We start from the raw sequence: 21,847 nt of genomic DNA, 5'->3' as shown, positions 1-21,847 counted from the left end.
GTATTGGAGAGACTTTGGACTTGTCTCCATTGCCGTCTGTAAAGGTCCTTGTTGCTAAATTCTCCAGGTGGAGCGCTGAGAACGCTGGCTTTCTGAGTAAGTAACATCGCAGGAGTGAGAATGGTCGGATCCTCAGAGTCACTAGAAAGCGAAGTCAATGGTCTGGCATTAATGATGGCCGAAACTTCTGCCAGGAATGTGGTCAAACTTTCATGTGTGAGTCTTGCGTTACCTGCTTGCAAGAGAATGGAATCAAGGATTCTGCGTGCCATTCCTATCATCCTCTCCCAAGCACCTCCCATGTGAGAAGAGTGTGGCAGATTGAAAGTCCAGGTACACCCCTGCTCACTCAGGTATCTTTCCACACTGGTGGTGTCTAGGTTGGAAGGAATTTGAAGTTCTTTCACTGCTCCTACAAAGTTGGTACCTCTATCGGAGCGAATGTGCTTCACGGGACCTCTGATGGCGATGAAGCGTCGGAGTGCATTTATAAACCCTGAAGTGTCCATGGACTCAAATACTTCGATGTGGACTGCTCTGATGGACATTCAGGTGAACATAACCGCCCAGCGTTTGGCATTGGCCTGGACTCTTCTAGTGTTCCGTGCAACCACAGACCATGGCCCGAATACGTCCAGTCCGACGTTGGTAAAAGGAGGTTCTGTACTAAGTCTGTCTGGTGAGAGATTGGCCATCTTCGGCTTTTGAGTCCCGCCACGGAGTTTGCGACAAATCACGCAATTGTAAATGAGTTTACTCACGCATCGCTTTGCTCCGACTATCCATAGTCCAGCAGTTCGTAGATTTCCTTCGGTAAACAGTCGGCCCTGATGTTTCACCAAGACGTGGTGGTGTTGCACAAGCAGGGTCGTGACATGATGATGTCCAGGAATTATTATAGGGTGTTTCTCCCCAAATTCCACTTCAGCTTCTTGAAGACGACCTCCAATTCTTAACAGCCCATCCTGGTCAATGATTGGATCAAGCTTCTTCAAGACACTATCTCTAGAAACAGGTTGGCCTTTATTGATGTTATCTAATTCTTTGGCATAACACTCACGTTGTATGGTGCGAATTATAACGTTCTTGGCATTTTCCATGTTTGGAACGGTAAAGGCAAGCTTGCAGTGATGCCAACCCTTGCAAGGTTTCTGAGTGGCGGGTGACGTTGACTTATAGGACCGAGCCACATGAATCAAACAAACGAGGGCATGAACAAGCGAGTTCCAAGTTGAGAACTTATTGAAATGGTGGGATTTGAGGTGATTGTCTTTAGTCACCGTACGTAGAACGGATACCTGAGGGCGGATTTCCTCATCTGCCTCTGGATCTACCAGTTCAAAGATGTTTGACTCGTCCATGTATGGCGTCGAACGGTATAAGAATGTAGGGCCAGTAAACCAGGTCGTGTCCTTAAGGTGACTTGCTTCAACGGATCTGGTTGCGCGGTCCGCAGGATTGTGGTTTGTGGACACATAGTGCCACTGTTTAGGTTCGGTGGGTCTCCTGATCCTTAGCACCCGATTGCTGACATAGACATAGAAGCGACAAGTTTCATTGCAAATATACCCCAGCACTACCTTGCTGTCAGTGTAGAACTCGACTTCTTTGATTTCCAGGTCCATTTCTGTCGAGATAAGCTCAGCTAACTCTACTGCTAGCACAGCTGCACAGAGTTCCAGTCTGGGTACTGTGTGTTCACGGAGTGGGGCCAGTTTTGTCCGGCTCATAACAAGCCTTACGTGGCATTGTTCATTGATGTCAGTTGTTTTCAAATATGCCACTGCCGCAATTGCTTTGGTTGAGGCATCGCAGAAGATACAAAGCCTTTGCATCTTGATTTCTGTTGATGGCACAGAAGCATATGGTAATGCCACGTAGAGACTTGACAAGGCTTCTAAAGAGTTCTTCCATCTTACTCACAAGTCTCTTTTTTCGCTTGGAAGCGGATCATCCCAATCGGACGTCTCTCGGGTGAAGTCTCTCAACATCATTTTACCTTGGATAGTCACAGGGGTTACAAATCCCAGAGGATCGTACAAGCTGTTCACAATGGACAGGACGCCTCTACGCGTGAAGGGTTTCTCTTCTTCGCTGATCTGGAAGGTGAATGCATCCTTTTTCAAATCCCAGAGTAAACCCAGGCTCCGCTGCATGGGAAGGGAGTCCGTGCTTAAATCCAAGTCTTTTAAATCGGTTGAGTAATCTTGAGAGGGAAAGGCTGCCATTAGTTTCTGGCTTTTGGAAGCAATTTTGTGCAACCTCAAATTGGATGAAGCGAGCATTTCTTGTGCCCTTTTCAGGAGACTGACTGCCGACTCCTCTGTGGGTGTGGATTTCAGGCAGTCATCTACGTAGAAATCCTTTTCCACAAAAGATCTTACATCCGATCCATACTTCGCTTCACCCTCTCTGGCTGAATGTCTAAGGCCATAGATAGCGACAGCAGGGGAAGGGCTGTTCCCGAAGATGTGAACCTTCATACGATATTCCACGATGTCCTTGTAGGGGTCATTATTGCGGTACCAGAAGAACCTCAAGTAGTTTCTGTGTTCTTCTTTAACAAGGAAGCAGTGAAACATCTGTTGTATGTCGGCCAGAATGCTACTGCATCTTTGCGGAAACGAAGAAGTACTCCCAGAAGTCTGTTGTTGAGGTCTGGACAAGACAGGAAGACGTCGTTTAAAGAAACACCTTCGTATCTGGCACTTGAGTCAAATACCACTCTTATCTGACCTGGTTTCTTCGGATGATACACGCCGAAAATAGGTAAGTACCAACATTCCTCGGAATCTTGAAGTACAGGTGCAATTTCCGCGTGGCCACTCTGGAATATTCTCTCCATGAAGGTAAAGAAGTGTTGTTTTGTTTCTGGTGCCTTCTGCAGTTTGCGCGTAAGGGAGACAAATCGACTGTAGACAAGTTCTCTGTTGTTGGGTAAGCGTTGCCTCTGTGGTTTGAATGGTAAAGGTGCGACCCAACTCTTTGATAAGTCTCTTACTATCTCTCGCTCCATGATGTCCAAGAACAGTCTGTCCTCTATGGACGTTGCTACCTGGTTGTCTTCTCTTGTCCTGTGGAAAACTGTGCACCCTATATGATCTTGCTCACCGTCGCATGCATGATCTTCACAGGAAGGATCAGCTAACGGACAAGGTGGAGGGGTGTGGTGTGGCAATTCTTTAATCAAGAAACTGCTCTCGCATGGCTGGAAGAGAGACGGGCGTCCATTCTCGAGGGTATTGGTGAGCATGCTGTTGACTGATGTCGGCCTGTGTGCTCCACCCAAACAGACATCTCCCACAATGACCCATCCTAGGTCAAGTCTCTGAGCGTATGGGGCGTTTTGTGGGCCGTTGATCTGTCCTCTAGCCTTGTGGACCCGTAGTATGTCTCTTCCGAGAAGTAAGACGATAGGAGCTCCTTGGTCAAGCTCTGGTATCAGGTGAGCTATACATCTCAAGTGGGTGTGATAAGCTGCTACCTCTGGTGTAGGTATCTCAGACCTGTTGTCGGGAATCTGGTTGCACTCCAGTATTGATGGCAAGGATAAGCAGGTTTGACCGTCCATAGACTCTACTTTGAATCCAGTTGCTCTCCTCCCCGCCGTCTCGACAGTACCTGCACATGTCTTCAAGGAGTACGGAGAGCCGGGACCAGCAATGTTGAAGGTGTCGAAGAGAAAGGACTTAGCTAGAGACCGGTTGCTCTGATCGTCCAAGATTGCATATACCTTGATTGCCTTATCCCGTTGGCTCGCTGGGAATACTCTGACAAGACAGATCTTTGAGCAGGATCTTCCTGCTACGAGTTCCTTGCAGATCTCTGTGCACTGAGAGGTGACCACTGGGGTGTCCATGTCAGTGTCCATCTGTTTTTCGGCAGACTCTTCTACTCGCGATGATACCCCTGAAGGTGGTCCAGGATGCAAGGCCGTGTTGTGCTCCACACTACTACATTCTGTGCATTTCACACTGGTTTCACAGTTCTTGGCGAAGTGTGAGGTTGTCGCGCAGCATCTGAAGCATATCTTGTTTTCCTTTAGGAAACTCTTACGGTCTTCTAGAGACTTCTCCCTGAAGGCTCTACATTTTAGCAGAGGATGAGGTTTCTTGTGTAGGGGGCAGTGTTTGCTGAGATCTTGCGGTTTGTCCTCTTCTGGAGAAGACTTACTTGCCCTGTAAGGAAAACCTGTGGAGGTAACATTAGTTTTGTGGACTGCCACTGGTGTTTTACTGGGTTTTACACCAGAGGCAGTGGTACATGACATAGTGAAATCGAAACTAGGGTCATTTCTAACTTTAGCCTGCTGAGCAACAAAGTCTACAAACACCCTGAAGGGAGGAAATGGTACCTTATGAGCCTGTTTGTAACGGGACCCGTGACTGACCCACTTTTCTTGTAAGTTGTAAGGGAGCTTTTGCACAATCGGGTTGACACCTCTGGCAGTGTCCAGGAATGCCAACCCTGGTAGATCACCTTCTGCCTGAGCAGCATGTACCTCCATTAACAAGTCGCTCAGTTCCCTGAGCTTTTGATAACCCTTATTTGCTATCTTGGGGAAATCATCAATTCTTTTATACAAAGCATTTTCTATAGCTTCTATTGACCCATAACATTCTTCGAGTCTCTCCCACACCATACGAAGTCCTGTGTGTGGGTACTTTATGTTAATGTTCCTGATTCTTTTGGCATGTTCAGCTGACTCGCTCCCAAGCCACTTAACCAGTAGATCTAACTCTTCACTACTGGAAAGATGCAAGTCTCTGGTGACATTCTGGAAAGAGGCTCGCCATGCTCTGTAGCTTTCAGCTCGATCAGTGAACTTTACAAGTCCCTTGGTCACCAGCTCCCGGCAGGTAAAGAACCTTGCAAAGTTCATAGTGGCTGAGTCAGTGCCAACGTGAGCTGGTGTGCTGTTGTCATGCGGTGTATGTGGTGCATCCTCATACCTGGTAGGAGCTTCTGGCTTAGGAAAGTCTGTATAAACCCGTTCAGTGGCGAAGGGTGTACCTGTCAGTCTGGGCGGAGGCCGTACCTTCTGTTCCGTAAGACGGTAGTGGTGATCAATGTCATTTCGCAATATACCTTCCTGCTTCCAGTACGGTGTTTGGAGGAAGGATCTCTGGGAATCTGTATAGGCTGGTTGGTGTAACGGATCAGAGTTTTCTTCTATTTTGGGATGTTGGCGGACATATTCTGAGACGCGTTGAGCAGGGTCCTGATGATCAAGGTCTGGTCCGCGTATGTCGCTGCCTCGCTCGGGTTCAGGAAACTCCACGGCTTCTAAAAACTCAGCTTTGGATATTGTGGCTGCTGCTTCTTTTTCAGCGGAAAGCCTTTCTAAGGTCGCTTGCAGGCGGGCTCTTTCTGCTTCTTGCTCTGCTTGCAGGCGGGCTCTTTCTGCTTCTTGGCGGGCTCTTTCTGCTTGCAGGCGAGCGCTTTCTACTTCTTGGTCTGCTTGTCTTAACTTTAACTGCATCTCTTGTGCAGCGAAGGAGGATCTTACTTTCGCCGCCTCAGCTTCTACTCGGGCGAGGGTGACAGACCTTTTCGAGGAAGACTTGCTAGAGCGGCTTGTTTGGGACCTCGTCCTGAGTGAAGATGTTTGACTTGCAGACATTTTATGTCCGTTTGCAGGCTGTAGGACGTCTCAGAGCGGGTAGGGGTGACTTCAGTGTGGACTGAGACGTGTGGTGCTTGGTGGGCTGCACTCTTGGTACTTGTGACTGTATGGCGGCCGCTGCGGTATCTGCAGGCAGTGCGGTGTGGTACAAGCGGCTGCGTAAGTGGTATTTGCTATCGCTGGCGTCTAGCCTCCCTTTACTGTCATCCCGGCGTCTAGCTTCCGTTTTACTGTTCTGTCTTCATACACGTTGATACGGTGTGTGATCCAACATACAGCATAAACCACTTCTGTCTTCCAAATTAAGCAGACTGTTCTCTGTAGTCTAACTTGTTTATTGGTAACAGGTATTGAAAGGCGGTAAAACTATAAGAATACAAATGATTTGGGTAAGTATTGGGCAAATAACAGCACAACTGATACTTATAACTAGCAGGGAAAGCATACAGGATGATGCAACTTCTACATGCAACTACATACAGTAACTGACAGATAATAGATTTCCCAGGTACTAGTTGCTATACAGTAATCACATTCTATAGAACACTATATTGCAGGAACAGGGATAGCAATCTTACCGGATAAACTAACCAGGGTGGCAAGTAAGTGAAGTAGTTCCAACACAGCAGATTAACACGAGTGTACAGGAAAATACACAGAGAGAGAAATGGGGAATTCCCCTATCCCATGATGCTTTGGTGCAACCCAGAATGCAACACTCTAATGATCACTAAGAAAAACACAGGTAGTAAATTTATCCACCACTGGGTGGTGCTATAACACAGCAAAACCAAACTATAGCAGTGAAACTTTAATGCTTGGACAAACCCCTGTCCTTCATTAGGAAGGGCAGAACACTCACTCTGTTCAGGTGTGTATGGAACAGTCTTTTGATGATCTATTCCATTCTGTCTTAAGTAGTTTAAATTCACCTCAATTATCACTTCTGAGGATGATTGGCTTCCTCTGAATCTTGCTATTTGACATTGTCACATAGTCTTATAATTTTTCAAAAACTTCAATTTTGTTCTGTATCACAGTACGTGACTGTGTATCTTGAGTAGTCATCTATGAAGGTCACCATATATCTATAACCTCCTGATGTGGTCACTTTGTGCTTTTTGTTTCACTCTCTTTAGGTATACATACTCTTGTAGCTTTAGACAACATTGACATCAGATATCAATAGGTCTTTTGTCAAATTCTTCTTTTGTAACGCCATTATACTCTCAGGATGTCTGTGTCCTAGACGCCTATGCCACATTTGAATACAATTCTTGTGATCATGTGTACATAACTTCATCTGTTCCTTTAATGTGTCTAGATAATATACAGTAATTGTTCACCTGCTTTGACATTATTTATTACCTTATCTCCCGCTAGGATTGTACAATTATCATCCTTGAATTTTACAGTAAGGGTACCGTCTCACAGTGGCACTTTTGTCGCTACGACGGCACGATCCGTGACGTTCCAGCGATATACATACGATCTCGCTGTGTCTGACACGCTACTACGATCAGGGACCCCGCTGAGAATCGTACGTCGTAGCAGATCGTTTGAAACTTTCTTTCGTCGCTGGATCACCCGCTGTCATCGCTGGATCGGTGTGTGTGACACCGATCCAGCGATGTGTTCGCTTGTAACCAGGGTAAACATCGGGTTACTAAGCGCAGGGCCACGCTTAGTAACCCGATGTTTACCCTGGTTACCATTGTAAATGTAAAAAAAAAAAAACACTACATACTTACATTCCGATGTCTGTCAGGTCCCTCGCCGTCTGCTTCCCGCACTGACTGTGTCAGTGCCGGCCGTAAAGCACAGCACAGCGGTGACGTCACCGCTGTGCTCTGCTTTTACTTTACGGCCGGCGCTCACAGTCAGTGCGGGAAGCAGACGGCGAGGGACCTGACGGACATCGGAATGTAAGTATGTAGTGGGTTGTTTTTTTTTACATTTACAATGGTAACCAGGGTAAACATCGGGTTACTAAGCGCGGCCCTGCGCTTAGTAACCCGATGTTTACCCTGGTTACCCGGGGACTTCGGCATCGTTGGTCGCTGGAGAGCTGTCTGTGTGACAGCTCTCCAGCGACCACAAAACGACTTACCAACGATCACGGCCAGGTCGTATCGCTGGTCGTGATCGTTGGTAAATCGTTTAGTGTAACGGTACCCTAAGTCCTTTGGATGTCAATCCTCCTTCTAGTCCTGCAACATATAACACATCCTTTACTAGCAATTTTGAATTATGCCCAAATCTATCAGGACAGATTAGCATTCCTTGTCCAATACCTCCTGCAGTTATTTTACTCCCATCTGCAAGATAAATTGCTTCCTTCTTATTATCATCAAGTTCAGTAAAGAAGCTTTTATCACTAGTCATGTCACTTGTTGTTCCTGAGTTAATAAACCAGCCTGATGATGACTCTTTATCAGTTACTTTAAATGTGCCATTCCAGTGATCTGCATGTGGGTTAGAAATTATGCTTTTTACTTTCTGTTTATTCTCCTTTTGGTGTAATTTGTTATTCTGCTTTCCATATAGTACAGTCTTTCTTTAAATGTCCCTTTTTCTTGCATCTGAACATTCTCTTGTCTCTGTATTATGGGGCTTCTTGTCTGTTGCTTTAAGAGCATTTTCACTATTCCTTTCAGTGGAATTGTTTGTTTGCTCTTTCCTTCTTTGATATTCATCTATAAGTCTGGTCTTTACAAACTCTAGTGTAATGTCTGCTTCAGGTCTTGTCTCTAGTGCATTTATCCAAGCAGTTTATGAATCTGGTAAACTGCACAATAATATTGCTGCTGTATGGCTATCCTTAATGTCTTCACTGACTGATCTCAGCTGTTACCCTCCATCATGGAGTTTATATGCTCCTGCATGTCTTTCCTTGCCCTTTATCTCATCTTGTAAAGTTTTCTTAGCGGGAATAGTTTGTGATTTTAAGCTGGATCTTTCATGTAGCTTTCTCAATGCTTCCCACATTCCCTTTGCTGTATTCTCATTCCTTATGTGGATTAACTGATCATCCTCCCCCAATAAGCTGACAGTAGCTCTTGCTTGTCTGTTTTTCTTATCCCATGTCTGATTATTATCATTGGGTCTGTCTGTAGTGATTACCTCCCATAAATCATATTTAGACAATAACATCTCCACTTTGAACTTCCATAACTGATAGTTCTCATTGTTGGGCTTACCTACTGTGAGTCTCCGCACTGAACTGCTGCTCATCTTTAACTTATTTGTCTTACTTGTTTGGAGAGAATTGCTCTGAAGTATTCTTTTGCATCCAACAAGTCCTTTATGTCTTCTATGCTGGGCCCATAACCTGTTGCATAGTTTGGTCGCAGAAAACTTGTGACAGTAGATTATATGGGGTAATTCAACTTTTATCTACACAGAACATGAGGCACATGCATCAGCTTCTTATTAAAGCATAACAGGAAGTCTAAAGGACCTTTTACCAGAGAGAAAGTGAAACCAAAGTACAACAAGTATATGCATTATATTCAACTAAGCATATAACAGTAACAACATCGCCAACTACTGTCAGAAAAGTGTAAACCACTCCTGTACACAAATAAGTCTGTATATGTTGCATATCTGCCAACATATATGGGGCTTATTATTCTTTATGGAGCAATATATGGGGCCCATAATACTGTATGGAGCAATATATGGGGCTCATTACTATATATGGAGCAATATATGGGGCTCATTATACTGTATGGATCACTATGTGGTGCCTATAATACTGTATGGAGCACTGTGTGATGCCCATAATACTGTATGGAGGAATATACTGTCCGGTTTCTGACCTATTGTAGAATTTACAATAGATATCACTCACGTGATATAATAAGTAAGTGAAATCTCTGACCATGTACTATACCTACAGTACAGAGCAAAAGTTTGGACACACCTTCAAGATTTTTCTGTATTTTCACGACTATAAAAATTGTAATTTCACACTGAAGGCATCAAAACTATGAATTAACACATGTGGAATTATATACTTAACAAAAAAGTGTGAAACAACTGAAAATATGTCTTATATTCTAGGTTCTTCAAAGTAGCCACCTTTTGCTTTGATGACTGCTTTGCACACTCTTGGCATTCTCTTGATGAGCTTCAAGAGGTAGTCACCAGGAATGGTCTTCCAACAATCTTGAAGGAGTTCCCAGAGATGCTTAGCACTTGTTGGCCCTTTTGCCTTCACTCTGCGGTCCAGCTCACCCCAAACCATCTCGACTGGGTTCAGGTCTGGTGAGTGTGGAGGCCTGGTCATCTGGCCTGGCACCCCATCACTCTCCTTCTTGGTCAAATAGCCCTTACACAGCCTGGAGGTGTGTTTGGGGTCATTGTCCTGTTGAAAAATAAATGATGGTCCAAATAAACGCAAACCGGATGGAATAGCATGCCGCTGCAAGATGCTGTGGTAGCCATGCTGGTTCAGTATGCCTTCAATTTTGAATAAATCCCCAATAGTGTCACCAGCAAAGCACCCCCACACCATCACACCTCCTCCTCCATGCTTCACAGTGGGAACCAGGCATGTAGAGTCCAACCGTTTTACCTTTTCTGCGTTGCACATAGACACAGTGGTTGGAACCAAAGATCTCAAATTTGGACTCATCAGAACAAAGCACAGATTTCCACTGGTCTAATGTCAATTCCCTGTGTTCTTTAGCCCAAACAAGTCTCTTCTGCTTGTTGCCTGTCCTTAGCAGTGGTTTCCTAGCAGCTATTTTACCATGAAGGCCTGCTGCACAAAGTCTCCTCTTAACAGTTGTTGAAGAGATGTGTCTGCTGCTAGAACTCTGTGTGGCATTAACCTGGTCTCTAATCTCAGCTGCTGTTAACCTGCAATTTCTGAGGCTGGTGACTCGGATAAACTTATCCTCAGAAGCAGAGGTGACTCTTGGTCTTCCTTTCCTGGGGCGGTCCTCATGTGAGCCAGTTTCTTTGTAGCGCTTGATGGTTTTGCAACTGCACTTGGGGACACTTTCAAAGTTTTCCCAATTTTTCGGACTGACTGACATTCATTTCTTAAAGTAATGATGGCCACTCGTTTTTCTTTACTTAGCTGCTTTTTTCTTGTCATAATACAAATTCTAACAGTCAGTAGGACTATCAGCTGTGTATCCACCAGACTTCTGCACAACACAACTGATGTTCCCAACCCCATTTATAAGGCAAGAAATCCCACATATTAAACCTGACAGGGCACACCTGTGAAGTGAAAACCATTCCCAGTGACTACCTCTTGAAGCTCATCAAGAGAATGCCAAGAGTGTGCAAAGCAGTCATCAAAGCAAAAGGTGGCTACTCTGAAGAACCTAGAATATAAGACATAATTTCAGTTGTTTCACACTTTTTTGTTAAGTATATAATTCCACACGTGTTAATTCATAGTTTTGATGCCTTCAGTGTGAATGTACAATTTTCATAGTCATGAAAATAAAGAAAAATCTTTAAATGAGAAGGTGTGTCCAAACTTTTGCTCTGTACTATATATTTCTCTGTTGTATCTGTGCATCATGAATGATGGTATGTGTTAAAGAGGCGCACTGAAAGTCTTTTGCCCGGGGCCCACGAAAACCTAGAGCCGGCCCTGCCTAAAGAACCTGTTGCACATCAGAAGGTTGTCAGCCAAGGATTATTCAGCAAATAGTTTGGCCGACAGCTATTTTCCCTTAAGAACTCATTCATCCAAGAGCTCCTGTGTTCTCAATGAGAAAGTTGCCAGTGGCTTATCTCCATTTAGAACAAAGCAATTTATAAGTCTGAAATTGGACATGACTGATTGACATCTCACCCAACAATCAGTTGGCCAGCGCCCCCATACACAGAAAATCTGTGGATATCGTTGTATTTGTCTGACATTAGTCTAATGTATATGTGGGGGTAGTATTCCCCATATTGGTGGCTGCAGGCCGCCCGAATTGTGTCATTTATCTTTACAAATGTGACAGTAGTCACTACTCTCGGACAATCCGCGAGGCTGGGTAGTCAATAAGGAAATTAATTTGCACATATCTTGGACTTATTTAGCTTAAAAATTATGTTTCCATATATGAATAATAATGTTAGCATATAATCTGAGTTTTGCACGGATGTCATTGAACATAATACTTATGTACAATGTTCCTGTCTTGAACAGATATGTATTAGATGATGAATATACGAGCTCACTGGGCTCAAAATTTCCTGTCCGTTGGTCTCCTCCCGAAGTGCTTTTATACAGCAAGTTCAGCAGTAAATCAGATGTATGGTCCTTTGGTAAGTGATGAAGGGATTTCACAAGATTTGGGCAAAAATCTGTAACATAATTGTAAATTTAAAAAAATCTTAAATGTACAGAATAATACAAGACTGCCATAGAAAAACTGTTACTGTTTGCAAAAACAGTAAAGCAAAGTATACACTGTTGGCATAACTCCTGATTTACCCCATGGGGTTTCTTTCCAACACATCTCGGGAGAACTTGCCACACAGATTCCTTTAGTTTCTCACTTTTTCACCACCCTCCTCATCTTCTCAATACAAACTCGCATCTTGGTTCCCTACAAGTGCCACATACAATGCCGACAATGGTGCCAAGCAGCTGGCTGCCCCTATAATAACTGTGCCTAGAAGATCATAATAGCAATATTACTGTCTGCCCAAATGGTGTCCACCAAAATAAGAGTGCTAATTGTAGTGCCAGCTAGGGTGCCCCCAATACCAACATGGTTCACCAACATAATTATGCCAAGCAAAATAACTGTGCCAATGAGAGTGGCCCAAATTGTAAAGCAATGGACTTCTCAACACAAGTATTGAATGTAAACCTTACCTTAAAAGAATGAAAAAATGTTATGTACGTAAAATGGTACCCCAAAAAATTGAGCTCATCCTGCAAAAATATCAAACCCACAGTCAGGTCCAACAGAAAAATAGGGGGATTTCACATTAGTGGGAGAAGAAATGATCTGGAAACGTGACATGGATTCCAAAATCCGATCCAACAAAATCCATGCTTCCAATCACTCGCTTGTGAACCAAAACCACAGTTAGTGTCCAGATGTATGCCAGTGATAGACTTGGGAAAAAACTAATGTGTGGGCAATAAAGTGCGAATGTGCCCAAACTGCAGCTTATGGGGCATTGCCACGCTCTGAATAAATTGCATGCAAATTTGTAAGATCCATTTTCAATTAACGTTGTTATAAATAAAAATTTTAGGCAAAATCAATCACTTTAGAGGAAAAAAATGTAATTTATCATTTTTTTCCACTTTGCAGTAATTCCCTGGAAGCACCTGAAGGTTTAATAAACTTCCTGAATATCTATTTGAATACTTTTGTGGGTGCTGTTTTAAAGTGGGGTATTTGGATTTTTTTCTGACATATAGGTCTTTAAAAGTGATGTTTGTTAGTATTTAAGGTTGAAGGTAGACCTAAGTACATCGAGTTCAACCTATAACCCAACATTTTGATCTACAGGAAGGCAAAAAACCTAAGATGCAGACATTAATAGCTCCATATTAGTGGAAAAATGTCTTTCCGACTCCACCTATGACAATAAGACTAGTTCCCTATCTACATTAAACTTCAACGATTGCTATTTCTCAGCCCAAGCCTCCAGCTTCCATAAATGTAGTATTAAATTATCCTCCTCTATGTATATTACCTTGCAGAGTTTGGTATCATCTGGAAATATTGCAATTCTAGTCTGTAAGAACCCTACATGGTCATAAATAAACCTGTTAAAGAAAAGGGCCCAATACTGACCCCTGTGGTACTCCACTGTTAACCGTGAAAGACACCAAATGTGTTCTATGAATAACCACCCCGTTTCCTATCACTGTTAACTGTTAGCCAGTTAGGAACCCAAAAACACATTTTTTTCTCCGAATCCCTTTGCTCTTATGTTATGTACCAACCTTTTCTGTGGCCTTTGAAAAGTCCATATAGACAATATTCACGTCATTACCCTGGCTCAGTCTGCATATTACCTCCTCATAGAATCTGATCAGATTAGTTTGACTGGACTGATCCCTCATAAACCCATGTTGATGTTGGGTCATCACGTTGCCCAAAGTGGTCCATAAAAAATTTAATGGAAAAAAAAATGCTAACATCTTAACAAAATAAAAGGACATTTCAAAAATGATGCTGATGTGACTTAGGAAAGGTCATCAACATCGGATAGGTGGATTTATGACATGCACCACCGATCAGATGTGAATGGTGGATGGAGCTGGGACTGCTCAGCTTCCTTCACTGTGAAGTGGCCGTTGGCAAGAACTTAAGAACAACTGAGCAGTGGTGGTCCCGGGTGACCTAGTGACGGAACATCATAAATCTGGAGAGCCTTTAAACATTTTAAACTTCGAGTAATATATACTCGTTTTCATTTTTTAGGTGTCCTGATGTGGGAAGTTTTCACATTTGGAAAGATGCCATATGAAATGTTCAGTAACAATGAAATTGTGGATCAAATAATAAAAGGAGTTCGTCTGTACAGACCTCAGCTGGCAACAGATAAAGTGTACAGTGTGATGATTAGCTGCTGGGAAGAGGTAACTGTTCATTGTATTTACTTAAGTTTTATATAATATGAACAATAGCTACACGCCTTTTACAATTATAATATAAAAATATGTCCATGAATATTTTTTTTTTATCTACAGTACCTTGAAAAAGTCGTTATACCCCGTTAATTTTTCCACATTTCTTCATGTCGCACCAACAAACTTGAATGTATTTTATTTGGATTTTATGTGATAGTACGTGGTTTTCTTAGTATTTTAGATATCTGAAAATTGTGCGGTGCATTTGTATTCAGCCCCCCCTGAATCAATACTTTATAGGACCACCTTTTGCTGCAGTTACTACTGCAGTCTTTTGGGGTCTTTCTCTACCAGCTTTGCACATCTAGAGGTGACATTTTGCCCCGTCTTCTCAGTGACATTGGATGGAGACGTCTGTGATCAGCAATTTTCACGTCTTGTCCGATTCTCAATGGAATTTGGGTCTGGGCGGTGCCTGGGCCGTTCACACACATGAATATGCTCTGATCTAAACCCTCCATTGTAGCTCTGGCAGGATGTTTAGTGCTGTTATCATGCTGGAAGGTGAACCTACGCCCCAGTCTCAAGTCTTTTGCAGCCTCTAACAGGTTTTCCTCTGGGATTGCTCTATATTTAATGCCATCCATCTTCCCATCAACTCTGACCAGCATTCCTACCCCTGATGAGGAAAATCCTCCCCACAGCATGATGCTGCTACCACCATGTGTGACGGTGGGGATGGTGTTTTCAGAGTGATGCATAATGTTAGTTTTCCACCTTTCCACCACACATATCATTTTGCATTTAGCCCAAAAAGTTCTACTTTGATCTCATGTGACCAGAGCCCCTTCTTCCATATGATCGCTGTATCCCCTACATGGCTTTTTGCAAATTACAAACAGGACTTCTTATGGCTTGCTTTAAAACATGTCTTTCTTCTTGCCGCTCTTCCATAAAGGCCTGATTTGTGGCGTATAAGACTAATAGTTGTCCTGTGGACAGATTCTCTCCCCTGAGCTGTGGATCTCTGCAGCTCCTCCAGTGACCATGTGCCTCAGCTGTTCTCTAATTCGTGCTCTCCTTTTTTGGGATGTCAGTTTAGGTGGACGGCCATGTCTTGGTAGGTTTGTAGTTGTGCCATACGCCTTCATTTTTGGGTGATGAATTGAACAGCACTCTGTGAAATGTTCAGAAGTAGGGCTTTACTCTTCTCTAGTGATGAGCGAGTATACTCATTGCTCGGGTCTCCCCGAGCATGCTCGGGTGATCTCTCAGTATTTTGGCGTGCTGGGAGATTTAGTTTTCATCGCCTCAGCTGAATGATTTACAGCTGCTAGATAGGCTGAATACATGTGGGGGTTGCCTGTTTGTTAGGGAATTCCCACATGTATTCGGGCTGTCCAGCAGCCGCAAATCATGCAGCTGAGGCGAAGAAAACTAAATCTCCTAGCACGCCAAAATACTCTGAGATCACCCGAGCAACAATGCTACTCGCCCATCACTACTCTTCTCCACAAATTTATCCCTGACCTGTATGGTGAGGTCCTTGGTTTTCATGATGCTGTTTGTTCCCTAATGTTGTCTCACAAACCTCCAAGGCCTTCACAGGTGGACTCAATTTACTAATTATGTGACTTCTGGAGGTGATTGATCACTCAGGATTATATTTAAGGGCATCAGATTACAGGGGGTGGAATACAGCTGCACCTCACAATTTTTAGATTTATATTTTTTAAATATTTAGAAAACGTTGCATCATTTCCTTTTATACTTCTCATATATTTGTTACTTTGTGTTGGTATCACATAAAATCCTAAAAAAACATTTAAGATTCTGAGTGTAATGTGAAAAAATGTGAACAAGTTCACTGGGTATGAATACTTTTTTCAAGGTGCTGTATGTCAGGAGCGATAAACCTGTGGCATGTGTTGCCATTCGGGATACTCCATGGGATTTTGTTGGAATGGGAGCTGCGACGTAATACTGTATGTGATCGTACAGCTTCATATAAATCACACAAACTCCATTTTCCTCCTCTATATTTTTGCTGTCTGTTCTGCCCATTGTCATGAAACTGATAAAATGATGGGGGGAAAGTGCAGTTCACTTCTTTGGAGCAGTTCCTGTTTGAATCTGTTCAGAACAAGGCAGTGTGCAATCAAAAAACTGCAAAAAAATAACACTTCAGAGAAAATAACTATTTCAAAGCTCTTCAAAAATCTCATCAAGGCCACTTTAGGAAAGGAAATTGAAAACTTTCAAAACTCCCTAAAGAAAGTCCATGTGCACACGACGTCATTCAGATGCTGGAACAACTGCTGAGTTTTTTCAGTGCAACTGCGTCAGAAAACCACCGATGGTCATTTTTCTGAGGCTGCTTCACCGGCGGCTTTCACTCTATGCTGTTAAGTACGGAGGGCGGGCGGCTGCTAAGTGGAAGCCATCAGAAAAAATGAGCAAATAATTTCTTTTAACCTCTCCAGATTTTCCGAAACTTGAAGTGGTTAAAAAATGTGACATAGGACAAAACTTATGCACAGCCATATGTCATTTTGACATTGCTGTATATGATGTTCATTTTATGGGGAACTTTTGTGGGTCTTTTTCAGGTGGATTCCAAGCAGAAAAGTTGTGTGCACATAACCCGAGCCTTATTCTATGCGCACACGGAGTCTTTTTGCTGAGGTTTCAGTGCAAAAACTAGAGTTTTTCAAGGAGTTTTTTGAGCAGAAACTGAGTGGAAACTCTCCAAATCTCAACACTCCTCAAAAACTTGAAGGTCCAGCTCAGTTTCTTCTTCAGAAACTCAGAAAAAAGACTTTGTGCGCACATGGCAAGTGAGCAGAAATTCAAAGTTTTGAGATTCGGACAGTTTCCTCTCATTGGTTTTGTGCACATGGGGTCGGTTTTCTTTCACAAAGCTGTCCCAGTAAAAAGCCATCGGTTTTGATGTTGCTTTTGCATCTTTTTGCTATTTACTTTTTCCTACTGGTCTGTCAATCAAAGTTCTGAGACGTGATTACTGGCTATTCTGGTCATCTGTGACCATGCGTTACCCTGTTTTTTAGTGATCTGTGACCCTGCGTTACCCTGTTTTTTAATGATCTGTGACCCTGCATTGCCATATGATTGGAATCTAATTAAACTAATTTTCTACCTGTGGCCGCTGCTCCAGTATGGCAGCCTAATCTTATTTTAACACTATTTCTCTGCAGAGAAACCCTAGATGAGCCGGTAAACAGGGTTTCTGAACATGATAGATTCTCTTCAACAGTAACTTACCATTTTAATCTTTTAAATGTCATCTGTTTTTAACAGATGTATTGCAATGTGTCAGTACGGCATCCCTTTTTTATGCACCCATTAAAGGGTTTGTCCACTCTTAAGCTATAAGTCTGCAGTCACTCTATGTGACGCTATGTGACTGCAGACTTGTGAATCCTCACATCTCGTGCACTGCGCCCGATGAAGATTCTCGGGGGCGATATGCATAATTCCGGCCACATTCCGACTAGAGTCACTAGACTGTTTCCAGCCTTGCTCAATACACGTACATTGAGTGAAGCCGCAAACGTCTAGTGGGCACGTGACAGCATTTATGCAAATCACATACTTGCAGTTACATGACTTCCTGTTCCCAGCACCGGCATCGGAGAATCTTCACAGCAAACAGTGCGTGCGATGTGAGGATCCACAGTGACTGTGGACTTTTAGCTTAAGACCAGACAACCCCTTTAAATTCTATAGTCGGATATCATCCAAAAATGTATGAAACTAGTGCAGGTTGCAATTTTATACATCCCATTGCAGAAAATTGGTCTGTGTGTGGCCACTTATTCCTGCGGACAGCACCTTGACTCTGGCCTTGGGTTGTACAGCAAATGTCCTTGCTCATGTTGATATATTCATAAGGCGAAGGACACAAACTGTTCATTTCTTCTTTGTTTTGCACAGAAAGCTGATGAGAGACCGGCCTTTCGAAACCTACAGGCTGCAATTTTGGCACTCATGGAGGATTTGTAAAGAAGCATAGAACTTTAGATTTTGCTGAAACTCGAGGGTTCAATGCAAATTAATGACCGGAATTAAACGAACTCACTGGACTTGATATGGGAGCTGTGAGGCTTTTTTGCTTTTAATATTCGGAATAGAAAATACATTGTTCTATTTCTCATTTGTTAATATTTATAGAAAATGGAAACCACATTGTTCCAGTCATTTTTTAAAGAATCTATAATATGTATACACACGTAAACATAGAATATTAAAGAGTAACCGTTGGATCAAGCATCCTTGGGGCCGGATGTCGGTGCCTGCCTCCAGCTCTTCCTTCCTCTTCCCCTTTCCATAGACTTTTATGAGAAGCAACAGTCATCTGATCCCTCAGTGAGCTCTAAATCTGTATTGTAAATGTCACCGGTGTATTCAGTGTAAATAATCAATCGAGAAGGAGGCAATCTATGTTTTACTTATACTGTAGTTGTGTGGATAAATAATGAAATTGGCATTTATTCTTTAAATATGCTCAAATGCAGAGTTACAAAAGTGAATAGTGTTTGGCAGTCATCATGTGCAGTAATTAAAATACCCATATCTAAAGCATTTAAAGGGAGTCTGTCAGCAGGTTTTTGCTATGTAATCTGAGAGCAGCATGGTGTAGGGCCGAAGATCCTGATTCCGACTAGGATGTGTTTTGCGGTTTTTCAATAAAACCAGTGTTTTAGCAGGAGATTATCACTACAGGACTAGGTGCCTTGTGCCTCCTGGTCCAAAGACGCCCCCGCCACTGATTGGCTGCTTTCTGCCTGTGCACAGAGTACACAGAAAGCTGCCAATCAGTGGTGGGGGGCGGGGTTATACAGGGCTCATGATTTTGAGCTCTACTAGATCTGCAGCAGATAATAAAGTGACTGTATCACAACTGCTGCACCCAGTAAACTAAGTGACACATTGCTGGAATCAGGGTCTCTGTCCCCCATAACAAAAGTATACTCACAGATTCCCTTTAAAAGGCTTGTCAGGGATTAGTAAAACACAGCTGTCTTCTCTACAAAACATCACCATCCCAGTCTATGGATTATGTTTGGTAACGCCACTGAGCTCTATTGAATTGAATGTTGCCGAGCTGCAATACCACTCACAACCTGTCGACTGGGGTGGTGCTGTTTTTGTAAGAATGCAGTAATGTTATTTCTGATCCTGGACAATCACTTTAAAGAAGTTTGAAATGTTCCTTTTCACATTACTCGGCGGCCGACGGCATCAAAATCTGAACGTGGGAACAGCATGTAAAATATTATAATATTCTAGCAGCAAACGACCTCTGTAAGGTGAAACACTGAGCTATGAATCCACGAACTCCACGATCTACCTGCCCCTGCAATACAGTCCAGTAATATGTATATAGTATATGCAGCCATCTTGTCATTTTGTGTGGTGTTGTGCAGTGTAAAGGAAATTAAAGATTCCATCATCTTGTCTCAAGCTCCATTTTGTCTTCATTATTTTTTTCATGCTTAAACAGCTATGAAAGAAAACGTTTCCAGAACCCGAGGAGCTAATGAGTGAGACAGTGCTGAGCTATGAAGCAATATGAAGCAATGATGTCACTGGGACAATTTTGCATACTTGATTTGTGTTGCAGGCTCTGACACCACAGGCAGATTGTACTGATACATTGTACATAGCAGTGCATTTTTATGTCTGTCTTCTAGAGGGAGAGTAAAAGCAATTTTTTTATTCTACTAAAATCACTAATAAATAACGAAAAACAATTCTAATAATTTCAGTTTTAATTAGCTTTTTTAAAAAAATAATAAACATCACAAATCAGCAAATAACATGGACATATTTTGTTCACCTGCAATAGTAACGACCAGCACAAAAGAGTGATTAGTTTACTTACGAAAACGGTAAATGGATAATAAAAATCCAAATTTGAACTTTTATGCAATTAAATCACAGAGATATGTCACACCAAATACTTAATAAGTAACATTTCCCACATGTCTACTTTACATCAGCATAATTTTGGAACCAAATTTTTTTTTCGTTAGGGAGTTATAAGGGTTAAAAGTTGACCAGCAATTTCTCATTTTTACAACACCATTTTTTTTTAGGGACCACATCACATTTGAAGTCATTTTGAGGGGTCTATATGATAGAAAATACCCAAGTGTGACACCATTCTAAAAACTGCACCCCTCAAGGTGCTCAAAACCACATTCAAGAAGTTTATTAACCCCTCAGGTGTTTCACAGGAATTTTTGGAATGTTTAAATAAAAATGAACATTTAACTTTTTTTCACAAAAAATTTACTTCAGCTCCAATTTGTTTTATTTTACCAAGGGTAACAGGAGAAAATGGACCCCAAAAGTTGTTGTACAATTTGTCCTGAGTACGCCGATACCCCATATGTGGGGGTAAACCACTGTTTGGGCGCATGGGAGAGCTCGGAAGGGAAGGAGCGCCGTTTGACTTTTCAATGCAAAATTGACAGGAATTGAGATGGGACGCCATGTTGCGTTTGGAGAGCCACTGATGTGCCTAAACATTTAAACCCCCCACAAGTGACACCATTTTGGAAAGTAGACCCCCTAAGGAACTCATCTAGATGTGTTGTGAGAGCTTTGAACCCCCAAGTGTTTCACTACAGTTTTATAACGCAGAGCCGTGAAAATAAAAATTATTTCTTTTCCCACAAAAATTATTTTTTAGCCCCCAGGTTTGTATTTTTCCAAGGGTAACCGTTGAAATTGGACCCCAAAAGAAGTTGTCCAATTTGTCCTGAGTACGCTGATACCCCATATGTGGGGGGAACCACCGTTTGAGCGCATGGCAGAGCTCGGAAGGGAAGGAGCGTCATTTGGAATGCAGACTTAGATGGATTTGTCTGCAGGCGTCACGTTGCGTTGCGTTTGCAGAGCCCCTAATGTACCTAAACAGTAGAAACCCCCCACAAGTGACCCCATATTGGAAACTAGACCCCCCAAGGAACTTATCTAGATGTGTTGTGAGAACTTTGAACCCCCAAGTGTTTCACTACAGTTTATAGCGCAGAGCCGTGAAAATAAAAAATCCTTTTTTTTTTCCACAAAAATTATTTTTTAGCCCCAGTTTTGCATTTTCCCAAGGGTAACAGGAGAAATTGGACCCCATAAGTTGTTGTCCAATGTGTCCTGAGTACGCTGATACCCCATATGTTGGGGTAAACCCCTGTTTGGGCGCACGGGAGAGCTCGGAAGGGAAGGAGTACTGTTTTACTTTTTCAACGCAGAATTGGCTGGAATTGAGATCGGACGCCATGTCGCGTTTGGAGAGCCCCTGATGTGCCTAAACAGTGAAAAAACCCCAATTATAACTGAAACCCTAATCCAAACACATCCCTAACCCTAACCCCAACGGTAACCCTAACCACACCCCTAACCCTGACACACCCCTAATCCCAACCCTATTCCCAACCGTAAATGTAATCCAAACCCTAACTTTAGCCCCAACCCTAACTGTAGCCTTAACCCTAGCCCCAACCCTAGCCCTAACCCTAGCCCTAACCCTAGCCCTAACCCTAACCCTAGCCCTAACCCTAGCCCTAACCCTAATGGGAAAATGGAAATAAATACATTTTTTTTATTTTTTTATTTTTCGCTAACTAAGGGGGTGA

General features: G+C 42.8%; 1 protein-coding gene across 1 annotated transcript in view; it reads left to right on the top strand.

Moving 5' to 3' along the window:
• The window catches only part of BTK (Bruton tyrosine kinase), a 336,320-nt gene extending 316,462 nt beyond the window's left edge, over positions 1–19,858 (top strand). Inside the window, exons 17-19 of the mRNA XM_077283385.1 lie at positions 11,793–11,911; positions 14,038–14,195; positions 18,141–19,858. Coding sequence (XP_077139500.1) covers positions 11,793–11,911; positions 14,038–14,195; positions 18,141–18,209 — 346 coding nt within the window. The 3' untranslated portion in view covers positions 18,210–19,858. The remainder of the gene's footprint in view (positions 1–11,792; positions 11,912–14,037; positions 14,196–18,140) is intronic.
• The last annotated feature ends 1,989 nt before the right edge of the window (positions 19,859–21,847 follow it).

This window comes from Ranitomeya variabilis, chromosome 2, assembly GCF_051348905.1.
Source record: "Ranitomeya variabilis isolate aRanVar5 chromosome 2, aRanVar5.hap1, whole genome shotgun sequence".
NCBI lineage: Eukaryota > Metazoa > Chordata > Amphibia > Anura > Dendrobatidae > Ranitomeya > Ranitomeya variabilis.
The sequence above is the reverse complement of the archived record's forward strand: the minus strand, read 5'-3'. Positions and strand labels throughout refer to the sequence as shown.